At 46.3% G+C, this 17,415-nt stretch overlaps 1 protein-coding gene across 2 annotated transcripts in view; it reads right to left on the bottom strand.

The window, feature by feature from the left end:
- Positions 1-2,015: 2,015 nt before the first annotated feature.
- LOC147718428 (tumor necrosis factor receptor superfamily member 27-like) overlaps positions 2,016-17,415 on the bottom strand; it is a 170,209-nt gene continuing 154,809 nt past the window's right edge. Inside the window, exons 9-10 of one of the 2 annotated variants that reach the window (XM_086966717.1) lie at positions 16,097-16,145; positions 2,016-3,058 (exon numbers count right to left, since the gene is read on the bottom strand). In XM_086966717.1, the coding sequence (XP_086822843.1) occupies positions 2,754-3,058; positions 16,097-16,145 (354 nt within the window). In that variant the 3' untranslated portion in view covers positions 2,016-2,753. The remainder of the gene's footprint in view (positions 3,059-16,096; positions 16,146-17,415) is intronic. The other variant, XM_086966718.1, reaches the window with a different exon arrangement.

Genomic DNA, 17,415 nt, shown 5'->3' with positions numbered 1-17,415 from the left:
GACTAGCAATTTGCTAATCGCAAATAAGGAATGTGTAGGAATCGCAATTTATTTAGCGATTCCTACATGAATCCAGTTTTGCAAGTCCTTAATAGCGATTCCTTAATAATCGCTATTAAGGACTCACAAAATGGGACAATGATGAATCTAGCTGTAAGCCTTTTATTTATGTTTTAAAAACGAAAACAAAAATAAAAGGCATTATCATTTGCAATGTCAATACCTCAAACTCTCGTAAATGCAAGTCCTATTACATTGCAAATGCTTGTTTCTTTGCGCCCTCAAAACAGGATTAGGGTGGTCGACAGAACAGTCCACTGGACCTTGACTAATAGACCTCGGCATTAGTTACATGGAAATACGGCCTGATGGGCTATAATAAATAATAACTTCTTTATGTACAGAGCTTCATACAACAGTATCTGTTGGGAAGTGAAGTAAGTAACAGGTATTACTATTATAAAATGTAATTGTACTTCATTTAACGGCCCGAGACGGATGGATCCAGTTGCTTGTTATGCAAAAGGCAACTAACTAAGGAAGGGCATAGAGAACAGGGACGGTGCATATGTACACAGCAATAGGAGTTTGTGCGCTATGGGTGTGCACACAGAGTTTACAGGTGCAGAGCCTGGGGTTGTGAACACAAACCTGTCACAGGACATGAACTGCAGATGTTTCCAAGTAGCCCGTAGATGGCAATTACATGTGGATGTGCACACGGAGCATGTGGAGGCACAGACTGATTATACACTCATCATTCGCAGAACATTGAGGATGGGGTCCGACTATAGTCACACAGAGTATTGGGGAGGGGCATTGGAATGCAAAGACTGTTGATAAGTACATGATCCTGGGGGAGTGCATGGGCTCTATATGTATTTACAGAGATGTGGATCATGGGGTGGGCTGCGCTGCTCTCTTAAGCGACTAGAGGGTTATGTGAACAGAACCTAGAAGGCGGGCCGCATACGGACGCGTGCCTAAGAAACGCAGGGATTATAAATGTGCCCATAAAGCCGGGTGCACAGAATGTGGACAGCCATCTATGACATACCCAGGGAAGGACATAGGATCCCCACACAGAGCCTGGAAGGGCCTCAGCCTATGAACGCACGCCTAAGAACTGCTTTAAGTGCAGATGCTCCCATAGAGCCGGTTTGCAGAGACTGTGGATGAGCTACAAGAACCAGCGAGGACATACCTAGGGAAGGACATGGGCTCTCCTCACAAAGCACGAGCTGTGCGCAGAGCTGTGATTCTGAGTCTGAAACAAACTGGGAGCCTCAAACATAAAAAGTGACACATTGCTGCGTGAAAACAGCGATGCGTCCATTTTCATTGCGCCCTCCTTGCGACACCAATGATGTGTCATATTTACAGTATGACACGTCATGTCGCAAGGAGTTACAGATACGTCAGTATGTCTGCCGTATCTGTAGGCGCAAAAGCGACGCATTGCTGGAGTGTATCACAAAAGTGACGCAACTCCAGCAATGCGTCCTTTCACATGGGGCAAGTCCCATGTGAAAGGGCTTGTGTCAGTCTTATGCCTGCTGTGAGGCAGGCGTAAGATTTTGACGCATTTGAGTCCTAGAAGTGGCGCAGTGAAATCTCATAGATTTCACTGAGTCACTTCTATGACCCTGGGTTGCGTCAGAACGCCCCCTTGCATACATTATACCTGGCGCAGGTATAATGTGGCGCAGGGGTTTACAAAGTGACGCATTTACCTAGATGCCTCATTTTGTAAATATGGCGCAACAAGGCACATATTTTACACCACTGGTGCGTCACAAAAAGTGGTGTAAAAGTGACGCATGGCCTCATAAATGAGGCCCTTGGACTTTCTTTGCATGTTGCGTGTGTTGTCCTGCTTGCCCCTCAATCTCCTCCCTTCTCTCAACCCCCTTCAAGATAGTGGAGTTATTGGCAAGAGTGGGGCACAATTCCTCAGTCAACCTTCAAACAAATTTAAAGATGGTTTGAAACGAAATAACAACTTCAAAAGCGCGCATTTTAGCAAATAGAAGTTTATTGTAAATTAAAAAATGGCATGTTCACAACACCAGAGGACAAGGAGAGCTAGAAAATAGTGCGGCTCAAGCCCACTTGCCTCTGTGGCAGCAAAGACAAATTAATCATTCCACCAACAAAATTAAAACACAATGACAACAATAATTCCAACAAAAATATCTCAACAGGAACAGGCTTCCGAAACAATACTTTACATCTTTGGATAAGCCATAGAAATACTTTTACAACGAATGCCCTTCCCAGGAGGCAAGGCTCAGACCTGCTCAGCCAGAAGGGAAACCACAGATTTGCAACTCACTACTTAGAAATGTTTTGTGTCCATTGGGCCTCCCAGGCCTAGGGTATTCACACTTCCAACACTATACCCATATTCCTACACAAGCTATGTTCCTGAATAGCCAGATGTAGAAAAGGCAACTAATCCTAGACATCACACTGTCTCACTTCCTTATCCCGTTCTTCGTCCCGTGCTCTAGGATGCTCTACCCTGGTTCATCTTGTCCACAGATTAACCTCTCTGAATTTCTTCAATATTAAATATTTGATGAAAGTTCCCTCATTATTCTCAGCCCTAATACCTGCCTTACTAGCAGTAAGAAGTGCATGGCTCTTGACCATCTCATCAGCTTGAATTAACAAGACCTAGTGTCCAGAGGATTGTCACATTTTATCAATGCTCTTCTCTTTTGTAGCCTACATGAGTCGTTTTTTCCTCACTAATGAGGTTGCACGCTCGGGTCTTCCTGGTCTTGGTTGGGTTCAAAGTGTTCACAGAGAACGGACAGCGCATCGAAGCGCTGCAGCCTATGGAGGGCCTGCATCAGCCCAGGCAGAGTGCACAGGCTGCTGGAGGAGAGGTAGGCATGGAGGTGCCCATACCCCGACATCTGGCTCATGAGGTCACCCGCAACGCCCAGCTCCGCCCCCACGTCCATGTAGTTCTTCACTCCTGGCAAATGCGGGTCCAGTCTGAGGCTCAGCAGAAGGACCACCGCCTGAGGCAGCTTCCCAAGGCGAAGACCTAAAAAGCAAGAATAGAGTCCATTAATGGCAAAACTTCATTAAAGTCTATTGAAAATGAAACACAACCTGGGAAAGGAACACATTCTGGTGCATCTACTGTCCATTGAGGGGCTTCACATGCAGCTGATGCCAAATTTATGGAATGCGGTGTACTTGCTTTCAAAGAACAGAACATGGTTTGATGAGTCTCTAATGCTGGTAAAGTCTACATTCAGTAGAAATAAAAACTGGGGGCCCGATTCACAGAACTAATTTAAGACAAAATCCTAAATTTACTACTTTTGGTATTTACAGAAGTTAGGATTTTGTCTTAAATTTCTCTTAAGACAAACTTAAGACAAATTTAAGACAAAATCCTAACTTCTGTGAATACCAAAAGTAGTAAGTTTAGGATTTTGTCTTAAGTTAGTTCTGTGAATCGGCCCCTGGGAGAGGCAGCTACTCTCAAATACGAACTGATCTTTTACTCCAACACCAGGTAACCAACCATACAACATTTACATTAACTGTGCAAAGCAGTCCACATATTGCTCATTACATGTCATGTTATAATAATTACAACTCATTTAACATGAGACATGCAACGGTGTAATTCTGCATACAGAGAATGTTTCACATTTCTAAATTAAATTACAACTTTATTAATGTACACATTTTTGTAGAAACATCAAAATGTCCCTCGATTGTAAATTATTTGCAATGGACATCAAGCTGCAAAAACATTGCCATAGGTTTGCAAAGTGGCCTTTTTCAGCATGAGTTTGATATTTGGTCTAATTTAAATCTTGGAGGGCAGCCCCTCCATCAAAGTAAAAGAATCCGTCGCCCTGACGGACGTGCCGCCTGCCAGATTCAGAAATGTCCGATGGCCCTCAGCCATTCTTGCCGATGTATTGCATGTTTGGCAGACAACGTTTGCAATATCCTAGCGGTTAATATTCTGGTGAACAGAGGGGCATATTACCGCAGTGTGCGTTGCAAAACGCACAACGCACATCTCCGTATCGCCTGCTATCGCCCGATTTCATCGCCTAATTAGCGCGCATTTATCAATGCGCATCAGGCAGGCGATTAGAAATCCGGCGATAGTCGGCGATATGGCACATTAGCGCATGAAAACAAACGTTGTTTTCATGCGCTAATGTGAGCCTTGATAATATGGGGGGGTGGATTCAGCTTTATGATCCACACCCCCATGGTAACAATGCCTAACGCCTGGTCGGAGACCTGCGATAAATGAGTTTATCGCAGGTTTTTGTCTCACAACGCCTGCCTTGGTAATAGGGTGTTCCCACCTCCAACCACATTTTACATGTGGTTGGACGTGGGAATGCCCACTTTGCATGTCATTAGCAATGTTTATCGCCGACATGCAAAGTGGGCTCGGCCTAGGCAGTGCCCTTGGTAATAGGGCTCTAGCTGTATCGCCGCTTTCTCGGCACAATTCGCTAAGATAGCGGCGATACTAGCCCTTGGTAATATGCCCCAGAATTATCAGCAGACAAACGTAGGGTAAATATATTGGAGAAGTTGCATGATAATTAATTGCTGATTGGGAGATCATGAACATACCAAACCAATGCATAATGGCATAAGTGGATCCTCAATAACTGACTATAAAATGTCCATATGCAAAACCTCTAATCTCATAATGGATGCACATGCACAGGAAAGGGTGCTCTACAGATGATTTTCTCAGTAGGAGTAAATAGTTCCTCCGCAGTAGATTATAAATGTGGTTTTCTTCACTTTTTTGGGTCAAGGTGTCTTGTGCATGGACCAAAGGAAGCCTATCTTCTAGAATAGCTACCTTTCCCTGAAGGGGTTTTCTTTTTATCGATTTACCTTTTGATTATCTAAATATATTTAGCTGCCAATGTGGCAAATCCACATTGCAACCCTGTAGGCAGGATGCTGATTCCCATGCAATAAGCATGGCAGCTGATGGATCAGCCTTCTGAAGAACGGGTAACAGGGCATTTATTTCTGCTATCTGTGCAGTGAAATCACCTAAATCCTTAGGGGCAGATTTACAAGCCCCCTGCGCCTCTTTTACGCCGTTGTTGCGTCACTTTTGTGACGCAGCGGTGGCGCAAAAGATGCGCCATGGTGCGGGGTATTGACAACGTGATGCATCTCCCAGATACATCACGTTGTAAAGCCCTGCGCCAGAAGAAGGTGTTCCATCGCAGGAGGGGGGCGTTCCGGCGCAGGAACACCTCCCAAAAGTGGCTGAGTGAAATCTACAAGATTTCACTCAGTCACTTTTGGGCCCATGCTGCGTCAAAAAACCCTGCGCCTGCTTGAAGCAGGCATAAGGAATGATGCATCCGACCTCTGAGTGCACGTTCTTGCTCCTAGCCCGCTTGGAAATTGCACTGGTCTTTTGTTTGATGTCGGTATTTAGCTCCGTTAAATAGTAACTTGCCGTTTTTACTTAATTCGTTTTTAATATTGTTCAACATCATAGCGCTGACATTGTGTGAGCATTTTTTAACTTGTATTGTTGGGATTCGATTCCTGTTACACCCCCATAGTAAGATCCTCTTCCTACCCTTTTGATCCCTCTTTTGTTTCTCCTCCCCGGCACTTTGCATTTTGGAAGCTTTTACATATGCCTCCGCACTTAGCGTTCGGCCCCAGCGGTCCCCGGAAGTGAGGCGGGGCCGCATTGCACCGGGGTTGATGCTCTAGCATTTTGCTGGCCCGCCCGTATTAAACGTCACGATGAGGCGTGCGTGCAGCGGACGCGCGCAGCGGGCGCGCCGCATGCGCGCCGAAGGAGCGCAAAAGGAGGGCCCGTCTGTGCCCGTCCGTGCTCTGGCCGGGCACAGGGCCATGACCCCTGGTAGTTTTCCTTCAAATTCTGCCTCGCCTGATGTACTCCGATACTCATCTGCAGATCTTAGGACTCTAAACGTCCCCGCCTGTGAGGCTGCGCATACCTGGGTGGTTTCGGATAGTCGGTTAAGAGCTTGCTCTTGTTGCAATTACCAACTCAATAGTCCTGAACCCCTGCCCACCCAATCCGGCCATGAAACCAAGAGATTTCAGGCGGGCTAAATCAATGCCAGATCACTGGTGTGCCACACGGCGGAGGTCTTTGACCTATTAGCAGAAAATGATTTTGATCTGCTCTTTGTTACTGAGACCTGGATGACCGACTCTTGCGCGCCAGTAGTTGAGTTGGCTATTCCCCGTGGTTTTAGGATCTGCCGTGCAGACCGCCAACTGGGAAGAGGTGGAGGGGTTGCTCTGCTATATCGGGATCACTGGACCCTCACCTGTGAACACCTGGATGAGCTGGTGGAGGCAGAACTTCTCCACTTTTGCTTGGAGCTCACTCCGCATTTTACCCTAGGTGGCACGCTAATTTACCGTCCCCCAGGCTATGTTGGAAACTTTATTGGAACCCTGGAGGAGGTGATCGTGCCACGAGCTCTACGGTTTCCCCGCTTCCTTCTGCTGGGCGATTTTAACATTCATGAGGATGTTGGGAATACCACCGCAGCCACTCGTCTCAGTGAGACTTTTAGTATGGCTCACCTCACTCAATGGGTGGACGCTCCTACACATGTGGGAGGTCATGTCCTTGATTTGGTTTGCTCCAACTTTGACATCAGTATGTCCCCCCCTTGCCTATGCTGTGGTCCGACCATTGTTTGATTAAGTTCGCTTGGCAGTTAGATAAGGACCTGAGAAAAACTCCTTCTTTGGTACATAGGCCACGATTTAATCTGGTATCATTATCTGAGTCTCTTTCTCGCACCCGTCCGGGTCCGACGACGGACACAGAAGCGGCGGTTGATGCTTTCAATCTTTGGATTGCGAATGGCTCCGCTGCCTCCACTAATGTGGGAGGTATCCGTCGGATGCGATCAAGACCCTCTCAACCGTGGTTCACCCATGCTCTGCGGGAACAGAAGTTGGTCTGTAAGAAACTAGAGAGAGCCTGGAGATATGCCTATCTGCCAGCCGATAAGAAGACTTTACGGGCAGCACAAAAGGAATATTATGCTGCGATTAAGGCAGCTAAAAGCAGATATTATTCGGACAGAATCGAGAAGGCGGATAACAACAGTAAAGAGATCTTCTCGATTGTCCAAAATTTTTTATCTCCTTGCGCCGCCCAATCCTTGCTCCCTTCTTCTGCACCATGGTGTGAAGAACTGTCCTGTTACTTTACGGACAAAATTAAAAAAATCCAACTGGACCTGGAAGTGGCTCAAAAGTCTTTTGCGACCTCATCTGTCTTTTCATTATCTGATAGTCGATGTCTAGAGGCTCAGTTTGCTGCCTTCTGGCCGGCATCGGAATCTGACATACGGCAAATCCTGGTGGCTTTAAAGTCCGGATCTCCCTCAGACCCTTGTCCTGCCAGGGTTCTGGGAGGGATAGTAGATACCATTGCTCAAGAGGTGACTCAGATCGTCAACCTCTCCCTTTCCACTGCCTCGATCCTGAGAAGCTGGAAGGAGGCAAAACTGCTCCAGCTGCTAAAAAAGGCTGGTCTAGATCCATCAATACCATCGAGCTATCGGCCTATCTCACTGCTGCCAGCTCTGGCAAAGGTGTGTGAGAAGGTGGCTTTCAAACAGCTGGATAGCTTCATCGAGTCCTCTCACGCCCTACATCCTGCTCAGTCGGGGTTCAGGGCGGCCTACAGTACTGAGACGGCACTGGTTGAGGTTTCTGAGGCAGTTCGGGAGTGCTTGGACGGGGGCGGCAGAGCGGTCCTGATTTTATTGGACCTCTCTGCTGCCTTCGATACGGTGCCCCATGCCTTGCTTACTGCAAGACTGGGAGCCGTTGGCATTTCAGGGCTGGTCCTCGACTGGCTTTCATCGTTTTTGAGCGTGACGCATCTGTGCCGTTTTTGCCCCATGGTGCGCCGCATTGTAAACACGGCGCATCCAGGGTGGCGGAGGCATGGTGCACAATTATAAATCTGCACCTTAATGTGTGTGCGTGGCATCCTGAAGTCACCATCTTCAAAAACTCCCTGCACTGCAGCACAAAGCATGGAGTATCCTGTTTAGTGGCAATCACAGGCTGTGCACAGTCGTCCATGTAGACCAAGCTAGTTTACTCATATAAGGGTAAAATGTTTGTAGTTTGTCAAATGTTCAGTGTACACTGCAGAAATGTGTAAGTCCGAAATGTCAGATCATATTCAAGATTTACATCAGTTGCATTTAAAGATGTGGCCCACTGCACCAAATGAAGGTGTAGGGCATGCACACTGGAATACTAGCTTTAGTTGATGCTTCTAGTGTGGGTATAGGTGAAACTATATTTATTTGTTTTCCCTCAGCAAGAAGGCACTCCTTGACTATAGCGGTCGGTACTGCTGTGATGATTTTCTCAGTAGGAGTGCATTGTTCTTCTGCAGTGGTTAATACATGTGATTTATTGCTCTGGGGGAGATCTGTCCCTCATTATAAACTACATATGTGTACCCTCAAGTGCTAGAAACAACCCTAATGTTTTGGTTTGTCTGGTTGACCTGCATGTGTATGTACTTAAATTTTAACTTGTCTGCTTGCAGCCCATGTAAGATAACTGTGTGTGTTACGCCATCATACTGCAGTCACTCAATCAATCAATTAGAGGTTCTTGTAGAGTGCGGCTTATCACCCCGAGGGTCTCCAGGCAATGGGTGGAAGTGTGAGCCTCGTTCGGAGAGGTGGTGGTCGAGGAACTGTTTCCTGAAGTCTTTCAGGGATGGGACAGTGAAAAGGCGGATGGGGAGGTCATTCAAGGATTCGGTGGTAAGGTAGGAAAAGGATCGACCTCCGCAGCGACTGGGGCGGATGTGGGGATGTGGCCAGGGCGAGGGTGGAGGAGCGGGGCTCTCTGGTCGGTTGGTGCAAAGTCAGATGGCTGTTGATGTAGATGGGTCTGGTTCTGTGAAGGCCTTTGTAGGCGTGTGTGAGGAACTTGAAGAGACATCTCTTCTGAACTGGGAACCAGTGGTGGGCTCTGAGGTGTGGAGTGATGCTGGATCTTCTGGTGAGATCGAGGATTAATCTGGCTGCAGAGTTCTGGAAGGTTTGGAGGAGGTTAAGAAGCTGTTTGATGATTTGGGCGTAGAGTGTGTTGCAATAGACGAGTCGGCTGGAGATGTGCACTAGGGTGACTATCTTCCTGGCTGAGATGGGGATCCATCAGAAGATTTTGCAGAGCATGCAGTGGGTTGGGAAGAAAACCGTGGCAACAGCGTTGATCTCTTGCTTCATGGTGAGATGTGAGTCTAGGATGATTCTGAGATGGCATGAGTGGTCAATAGAGGTGGGTGCGCTGCCAAGTATGGAGGACCACCAGGTGTTATCCTAGGGGGTGGGTCTATTTCTGAAGATGATGACCTCTGTTGTGTCCGAGTTGAGTTTCTGGCAGTTGGTCCTCATCCAGGTGGCGACGTCAGTCATGGTGGTTTGGAAGTTGATTCTTGCCTTGTCTGTGTCTTCTGTGAGGAATAGGAATAGCTGAGTGTCATCGGCGTAGGAGATGATGCTGAGTCCGGGAGATGTTTGCCAGAAGTTTCATCTAAGTTTTTAAGAGGGTGAGGCTGAGGGAGGAGCCCTAGGAGCTGCCGCATATGATGTCCTTGGGTGCAGAGGGGATTGATGGAAGGTGGAGCCTCTGAGTTTGGCTGGAGGGGAAGGAGATCCAACCAAGAGCCTTGCCCTGGATGCCTAAGTGGTGGAGACTGGTGACGAGGATGTGGTGGGAGATGGTGTCGACGGCTGCCAAAATGTCGAGGAGGATGAGGGTGGCCAATCTGACTAAGTCAAGGAGACACCTGATATCTCCCGCTGCTGCGAATAGGATGGTCTTGGTGCTGTGGTTGGGCCAAAAACCTGACTGGGAGTGGTCGAGCAGGTGGTTTTCTTCTAGGTAGTCCGTAAGCTGGCGGATAATGGCTTTCTCCAAGACTTTGGTGGGATGTGGTGGGGGGGATGGGTCAGTAGTTTTAGAATTTGTTGGGGTTGTCTAAGGGTTTCTTCAGTAGAGGTTTGACCTCGGCATGCTTCCAGGTGTCTGGGATGGTGGTTGTGGTGAAGGAGGTGTTGAGAAGTGCTGTGAGGAGACCTCCAATTGCTTCTCTTCCTAGTTTGTGGATGTGGTGGGGACAAGGATATGAGGAAGATTCGGGCTGATAGAGTTCATGATGGAGGCGTTGTTGTCGGCAGAGAGCTGCTTTGTGTCGATGATTTGGTGGGGTGGCTTGGGGCTTAAAGTTGCTGTACTTGTTGGAGATCTTGCGGTGCAAGTAGTGTGCTAGAGTGTCAGAGAGGACTTGGAAAGTGTACATTGTGTTCTGAGTGGCGGAAGGGCAGGAGAATTCTCTGTAGATGCTGAAAAAATTCCTAGGTGTGGTTGGCACTCGTTTCGATGCGGGTGTTGAGAGCTTATTTCTTTGTTGGTTTCTCTGAGCCGGTGGGGGTAGCTGTTGAGGGCGAATCAGAAGGAGTCATGGTTGGCTGGGGTCTTGTTAGCACGCCATTGTCTCTCCAGTTTCTTACAGTAGAATTTGAGGGTCAGAAGTTCTGAGCTGTACCATCTTGCTTGATTGGTGGGTCTTCCCCTGGTGGTGGTTTTCCGAGGGCGGTGGTGTCAGAGGAGATCCAGTTGGAGAAGCTTTGTTAGTGAGTTTGAGGGTATCCGCAGGAGCTGATCTTGCTGTCTTGAGGGCAGCTGTCCAGAGGAATTCAGTGACTTTGCTCCAGTTGGGTGTAGGGAGGGAGGGGTGTCACAGCGGGGATTCCAGTGGGCCGTGGATGGAGTAGGGAATGATGTTGTGATCTGTCAAGGTCAGTTTGGTGGTGTGAGAGAAGTTGACGTAGTCACTAGTGGAGAATATGAAGTCCAGGGTGTGTCCTACGCTGTGTGTGGGGGTGGTTACAAATTGAGAGAGGCCGATGACGCTCATGTTTATTGAGTAGCGTGGTGGTTTTGGTGTCATTGGGGCCCTCAAGGTGGAAGTTCAGGCCTCCAAGGAAGATGTAGTAGGTTGAGTCTATAGCCAGTGGGGTGGGAGGGCAGGGGGCTGGGCAGGTGGTGGCGCAGGGAAAAACTGGAGCGAGCCAGTGTGTAACACCAAGGAGGCAGTGACGAAAAAACAAAACAGCACGGGCCAGAAAATGACAAACGTGATGCACAGGCAATACTGACAAATGAACAATGAAGGACTTGCTAAGACTAAAACTTAAACACAGGCAACCATTCAAAATTGAGGCTAACCCAAAACAAACACAAGCAATAATTATAATCAAATGTTGGAAGGAACTCGCCACTTGTGAAGGTAGGAGACCAGCACCGGGGCTTGAACTGGTGATAACACAGACCAGGAGGACAGGGCAGTGTTTCTCTGCCAAGAGGCTTCACAGGGGGAGTGTCAACCAGACCAGAAAGTCTTGGGTTACTGCATGGACATTTATAGAAAGAAATCGGGTATATACTAGGGCAAGTTTACATGCATTTTAGCACACAGCTTCAAGAGCTCTGGTCAGTGAAATGATATATTTTGCTCTGCTGCCTGCTATTCGGCATTAAACGCTAGTTGGACTTTAGGCTTCCGGAAGTGTTGCATTTTAATTTTTAACAGGGCTTATGTCTCATGAGATATTAAGCACTGTACGGGACATTTCTTCAGATTATTCAGATGTGTACAGTGCATGACTACCCAACCATGGGTTTCCCAGCACTAGGCCACTGAAAAGGCACCCAGAGACAACAAGGGAGACTCCCAATATCAAGGTTTAAAATAAGCAGGTTTTAAGCTTCCTGCAGAAGACTGTAAACAAGCGGCAGGTTCTCAATTCAAGTTCAAGATAGTTCCACCACTCTGTGCCAAAAAAAGCTTGGCCTCCTTGTCTGGCTCTCCTAATTCTAGGAAATACAGAAAGAACCAAATTACTTGAGCACAGAGACCAGTTGGGTGTGTATGCCTACACCAAGGATCTGAGGTAGAAGGTGCCAGAGTTTGACAGCCATTTGAGCATGTAGCACAGTGCCTTGAATTGAATGTGATGTTCAACTGGGAGCCAGTGCACTTCGCAGAGGAGACTGGCAGGGGGATGAAACTTGGCGGGATGCAGAAGGAGTCTTGCTGCTGCATTCTGCATGATCCTAAACCACCTGAGAAGGTACTTTGTGCCCGTAGATAAAGAATTTTGCAGTAGGCATGCCTAAAGATGACCACGGCCTGGAGGACTGTTTGCTGGGCCGAGAGCGGGAGACATCCTAGAATTTTTTTGGAGCCATCTCAAGATCTTACAGCAGGTGCAGCCACTTTGGTAATTTGGTAATTCATTGAAATATTCTCACCCAGCCAGACTCCTAGATTGTTGACTACTGGAACAGGTGTGGGTCCAGAACACAACACCTCAGGCAACAGATGTGGGCGCACAGGTGGGGACAGTTGCCTGATAATAAGACCTCAGTGTTTCCTCCATTTAACTTCAAGGAGTTAGTGTTCATCCAGGAGCAGTCTCGTATGAGGCAGTTATTCAGTGCCTCTGCGCTGTTGATCTCCTGAGATGACAAGAAGACAACGATCTGCATATCATCAGTGTAAGAGAGGAGGATGAGACCACACTTTTCTACAATATCTGCAAGGGACCTTACACATACGTTAAAGGGTGTTGGGATAAGAGTGGAGCCCTGAGGGACCCCAGAAGGTTGAGGGTGCAGCTTAAAACAATGGGGTGGATTTCGAAGACATGATCCCGGAGGAAGGAGCTCAGCCAGGACAGAGCTGTGTTCTGCACCTCCACGGCCTCTAGCCTATTGAGTAGAGTCTGTTGTGGTTCGCCGTGTCGAATGCTGCACTGAGGTTCAACAGTGGTGCCACCATTGTCTAGTTGCTGCCTTAGATATTCAGTTACTGCTAGCAGCACTGACTATGGCCGGCTCTAAAGCCTGACTGTGAGGTATGGAGCGGACCATTCTGTTCTGTATACACCGTGAGTTGTTTGACCTCATGCTTTAGATAGGATAGGGAGGAGGGAAATCAGTTTATAGTTAAACCAGACAAAGGGGTCTAGATTAGGTTTTTTGAGTAGGCGCATGACCATTGCAAGTTTCCATGCCCATTGGGCTCGTACCTTCCAAAAGTGAGGCATTTAGAAGCTGTGTAAGTAAATTCATCCAGAAAGGTTCAAGATTGCCAAACACCGAAGAAGGGCAAGAGACAAGAGGTGAACCTGACTTGAAGTGAGGAGGAATTTCAAAGTGGGAGGTACCGGAGCGGTAATGAGCTCAATGTGAAGGACCTGGTAGGATGACCCTGTTGAGAGTTATGCTCTAATATGGGGAAGGAGTAACATGAGTGTCTTTAGAGGTTTAGTCTGATGTAGGGGAGAAAGCGGCCTGAATGTCTGCAACTGTTTTCGAGAAAAAAGTGTCTAATTCATCACAGATTGTGAGAGAGGGACAACCAAGCCTGTGTTTGCAGGGCCAGAAAGTGTTTTAACATCTTGAAAGTACATTTTCGGATAGTTTTGGGCCAGGTTGATTTTAACCAACAAAAAGGAGGCTCTTTGTCATCTGCGCCATAGGATTGTTGCCAAGTTCTCTCAAGGGATTTGCAGATCTTTTTATTTTGCTGCAGTATGTGATTAAACCAGGGGGCCGGTGGGAGGATTCTGTGGTGCTTTTTGGTTATTACCGTAAATAAAGAGTCAAGTGCAGACCCAGTCCGCCTATCAATGATGGAAGCGTCTAAACACACCAAGTTGTGCAGCATTGGACAACTGGACTCCAGAATAGAGTTCAGTACAGAAACACTTAGCTTCGACCAGTTCCTGTCTAAGAAGGTGGACTTGGCTGACCCTGGCAGGGGCACACCTGAAACAATGAGAGCAAAGGGAACTGCAAAATGGTCAGACCAGGCCAGTGGTGGGCCTGATCAGCCTGCCGGTTCCGTTCACGCGACAAAATAGGGTCAAGCAAATGGCCAGCCTCGTGCCTAGGACCATTGTTAACAAGCTGGACAATCAGGGCCATAAGATCTTCAATAAGAGAGGGACCAGTTTTGCATGACTTATTATCGAGATGGATATTAAAATCCCCAAGAATCGTAAAGCTAGCATACTTTATGATTATGATGTGGGGAGATAGGGCCTCTGCTAGACTGGAGCATCAGCTGGTCGTCAGACCAGGAAAGTGGTAAATCACTTATATGAAATTGTTAGAAAGAGTGAGGGGAAGCAATAGAGCTTCATAGTCTGGGATGGTAAGTTTGTCTATTTTGCAGACATCCTGTGCTTTGAAAATAAGTGCAAGGCCTTCCCCTTTCTTATTCATGCTATGAACTCTGAGGATGCAATAGTCTGAAGGCAGAGCGGCTATAATGTCTGGTACTGAGGCCTCATTCAACCAAAGATATCACTGGAGAAATGAGTTTCTTATTCTCTTAAGAGAGATAAGAATCCTTCAAAGATCTTTTTATTAAGTCTTCCTATTATGTCTATGATAATTAGGGTAAGAACAGAAAGTGAAAGCTGTAGTAAATACTGACTTAGGTGCCCAAATAGCATCATTTATGAGTTTAAATTTGTAATTCACCATACGCGGATTTGCACTTGTTTTTTAATTTACTCACAATTAATGCTATGCCAGTAGCTCATACCTTAATTATGTTGGGTGCTGTGTGTTGATTATTTAGGATATGTTCACCATCGAAACTCACCAACTCAAAAATCTCTGGACACACTCACCAAGATAATGGTTGCAAACATTCTATTTTCAAAGCGGTAAATATGTTTTGAAGGAGGAAAAGAGGAGAAAAACCCTCAAATTTGTGGTGGAGCTACGAAGTGCACATGCATTTGGGCAGCACCTTTACAAATGTGAAAATGTGCACTTTTAAGATTTACACATGCACTTATTGCAATTTGTTCACCAACAACTTCCAAACTCCTGAAAATCTGTTAAAGTTTAATACTCCTGGGAAAAGCCAAAGAATTATTTGTGAGTTCGACAACAGTCAGGAATGTACTTCGAAAATGGGCATGTGCCTAAGGAAGTACATTTCTGGCTTTTTTTATATGAATCAGTCGCTTGGAGATTTTGGTACATTTGAGATAATTGTGTTAGCCCACTCAGGTTGTCTGGTATTACCACAAATATGACTTTCAGTGTTAAAATACTGTCTGAGACAGTGTTTCCTCTGGGTTTTATGCATTTATTGGTACAGACATATAACCATGGGGCTTATGTTGCAATGTGGTACTCCTATACATTGGCATTGTGTTAATACCACAGGGCATATTACCAAGCCTGGCGAAATGACATTATTGCCGCTTTAGCGGCCGCTTTTGGCCGCTAAGCGGCGATAATTACATAGCCCTATTAGCAAGCTGTTGCTAACTGATGTTAGCAACAGCTTTGAGGCGATAGCGAGCGGTTTGGGGCTCGCTTTGCATGTCAGCGATATTTATCGCTACTGACATGCAAAGTGGACGTATCCAACCTGTTAGCGACTGAAAACAGTCGCTAACATCGCTATCGCCTATTACCAAGGCAGGCGTAGCGATGGAAATATTCGTGCTAAGCACGAATATCTCCAAAAACTAACACCTGCTCGGACCAGTTCTTAGCCATTATATCCAATGGGAGGTGGATATAATGGCTAAGACCCTGTTAGCGATAATGGGTGAATATCGCTGTATTCTCAGCGATATTCACGGATTTTGAGATAAGCGTTGCTAATAGCACGTTATCTCAGCGATAAAATTTGGCGATAGAAAAATTGTCGCTAAGCCGATTTAGCGATAAATATCGCTAGTTGTTGGTAATATGCCCCCACGTTCCTTTAAATTAAAAGGTGCTAAATGTGCTGTAATCTATTTACTACACATAAAACACAACTTTTCAAACGTTCAGCCTTCTCTAAATCTCTTTGGACTGTAGCAAAGTAGATCTTATGTGCTCTTTCCAAGTGGAATGTCACACAGCAGCATTCAATGCAAGTAAGACTGGGAAAGAAATCCACCATTGCTTAGTGGTAACACATTTTCATCTCACTCACCCTGGGTAGCGTTGCTGATCCTGATTACCAGGCTCTGAAACTCATTCACCTAGAAGAGAAATAATTGGTGCGCCAGTTAGATAACTTAAACAGGCCAAAACAAAACATGCCATGTTTCCAGCATTAGTTTTTGTAATTGATAATATTTTTTTGCTAAGTGTACAATAATTGTCAGCATCTTTATAACACATATTCAAGGTCCCTGGAATTATTACTTTTGTGGCCACCGAGTCTTCCGCATTATTATGGATTTGCCGCATGTGCCACATAACCCATCATTTGAAGCATAATTTACAAAATCGAACCAAAAAAATGGTTTCTAGCTCAAACGGATTAGAAATTACAAAAAATGCAGCAGCATCTGTTGTCATGCAGTGGAGGGCCCTTCGAAAGGTTGACTCCTCCCCTTTCTGTTGCTTATTTCCATATTTGGGTGTCAAAGTAGTACTAATAAGGTACATCCTTTGGCCAGATACTGTTAACAAATACAAATTCCAAAATAATGAGGTAATAGTTGCACACAATGTGGCGCATTATGCTACATAAGTTGCCTTTTGTTGCTCAATAATTTAGCCAACTCCTCCACATAATTTGGTCCTCCACTGCCACACAATTCCAGAGGCCCTGCAATTATATTTCTTTCTTTATGAAAATATTTCCGCGCCTCACTTTGTTGTTTACTCTTTAAGTACTGCAAAATGTATATTTGTGCATCTCTCTGTGGCCTTTAGGAAGCTGATGATATGTTATGTGGGAAAGCAATCACACACAACAAAAAATGTAACACCCTCAGAAAGAAGGTGTGAAGCGAGTGCATAGAAAAGGAGCAGTCACCTGCCTGTAAAAAAATGGGACCTCATTCATGAAAAGTGACGCATCGCTGCGTGAAAACAGCGATGCATCATTTTTCACTGCGCCCTCCTTGCGGCACCAACGATGCGTCATACTTACAGTATGACGCATCATGGCGCAAGGAGTTACAGAAACGTCAGTATTTCTGACGTATCTGTATGGCGCAAAAGTGACGCATTGCTGGAATGTGTCACAAAAGTGGCGCAACTCCAGCAATGTGTCCTTTCACATGGGGCAAGCCCCATTTTAAAGGGCCTGCGTCAGTCTTACGCCTGCTGTGAGGCAGGCGTAAGAAATTGACACATTTGTGTCCTAGAAGTGGCGCAGTGAAATCTTATAGATTTCGCTGCGTCACTTCTATGACCCTTTCTTGCGTCAGAACGCCCCCCTGCATACATTATACCTGGCGTAGGTATAATGTAGCGCAGGGGTTTACAAAGTGATGCATCTACCTAGATGCGTCACTT

This window comes from Lissotriton vulgaris, chromosome 4_1, assembly GCF_964263255.1.
Source record: "Lissotriton vulgaris chromosome 4_1, aLisVul1.2, whole genome shotgun sequence".
NCBI lineage: Eukaryota > Metazoa > Chordata > Amphibia > Caudata > Salamandridae > Lissotriton > Lissotriton vulgaris.
This window is presented reverse-complemented; position numbering and strand designations above follow the sequence as displayed.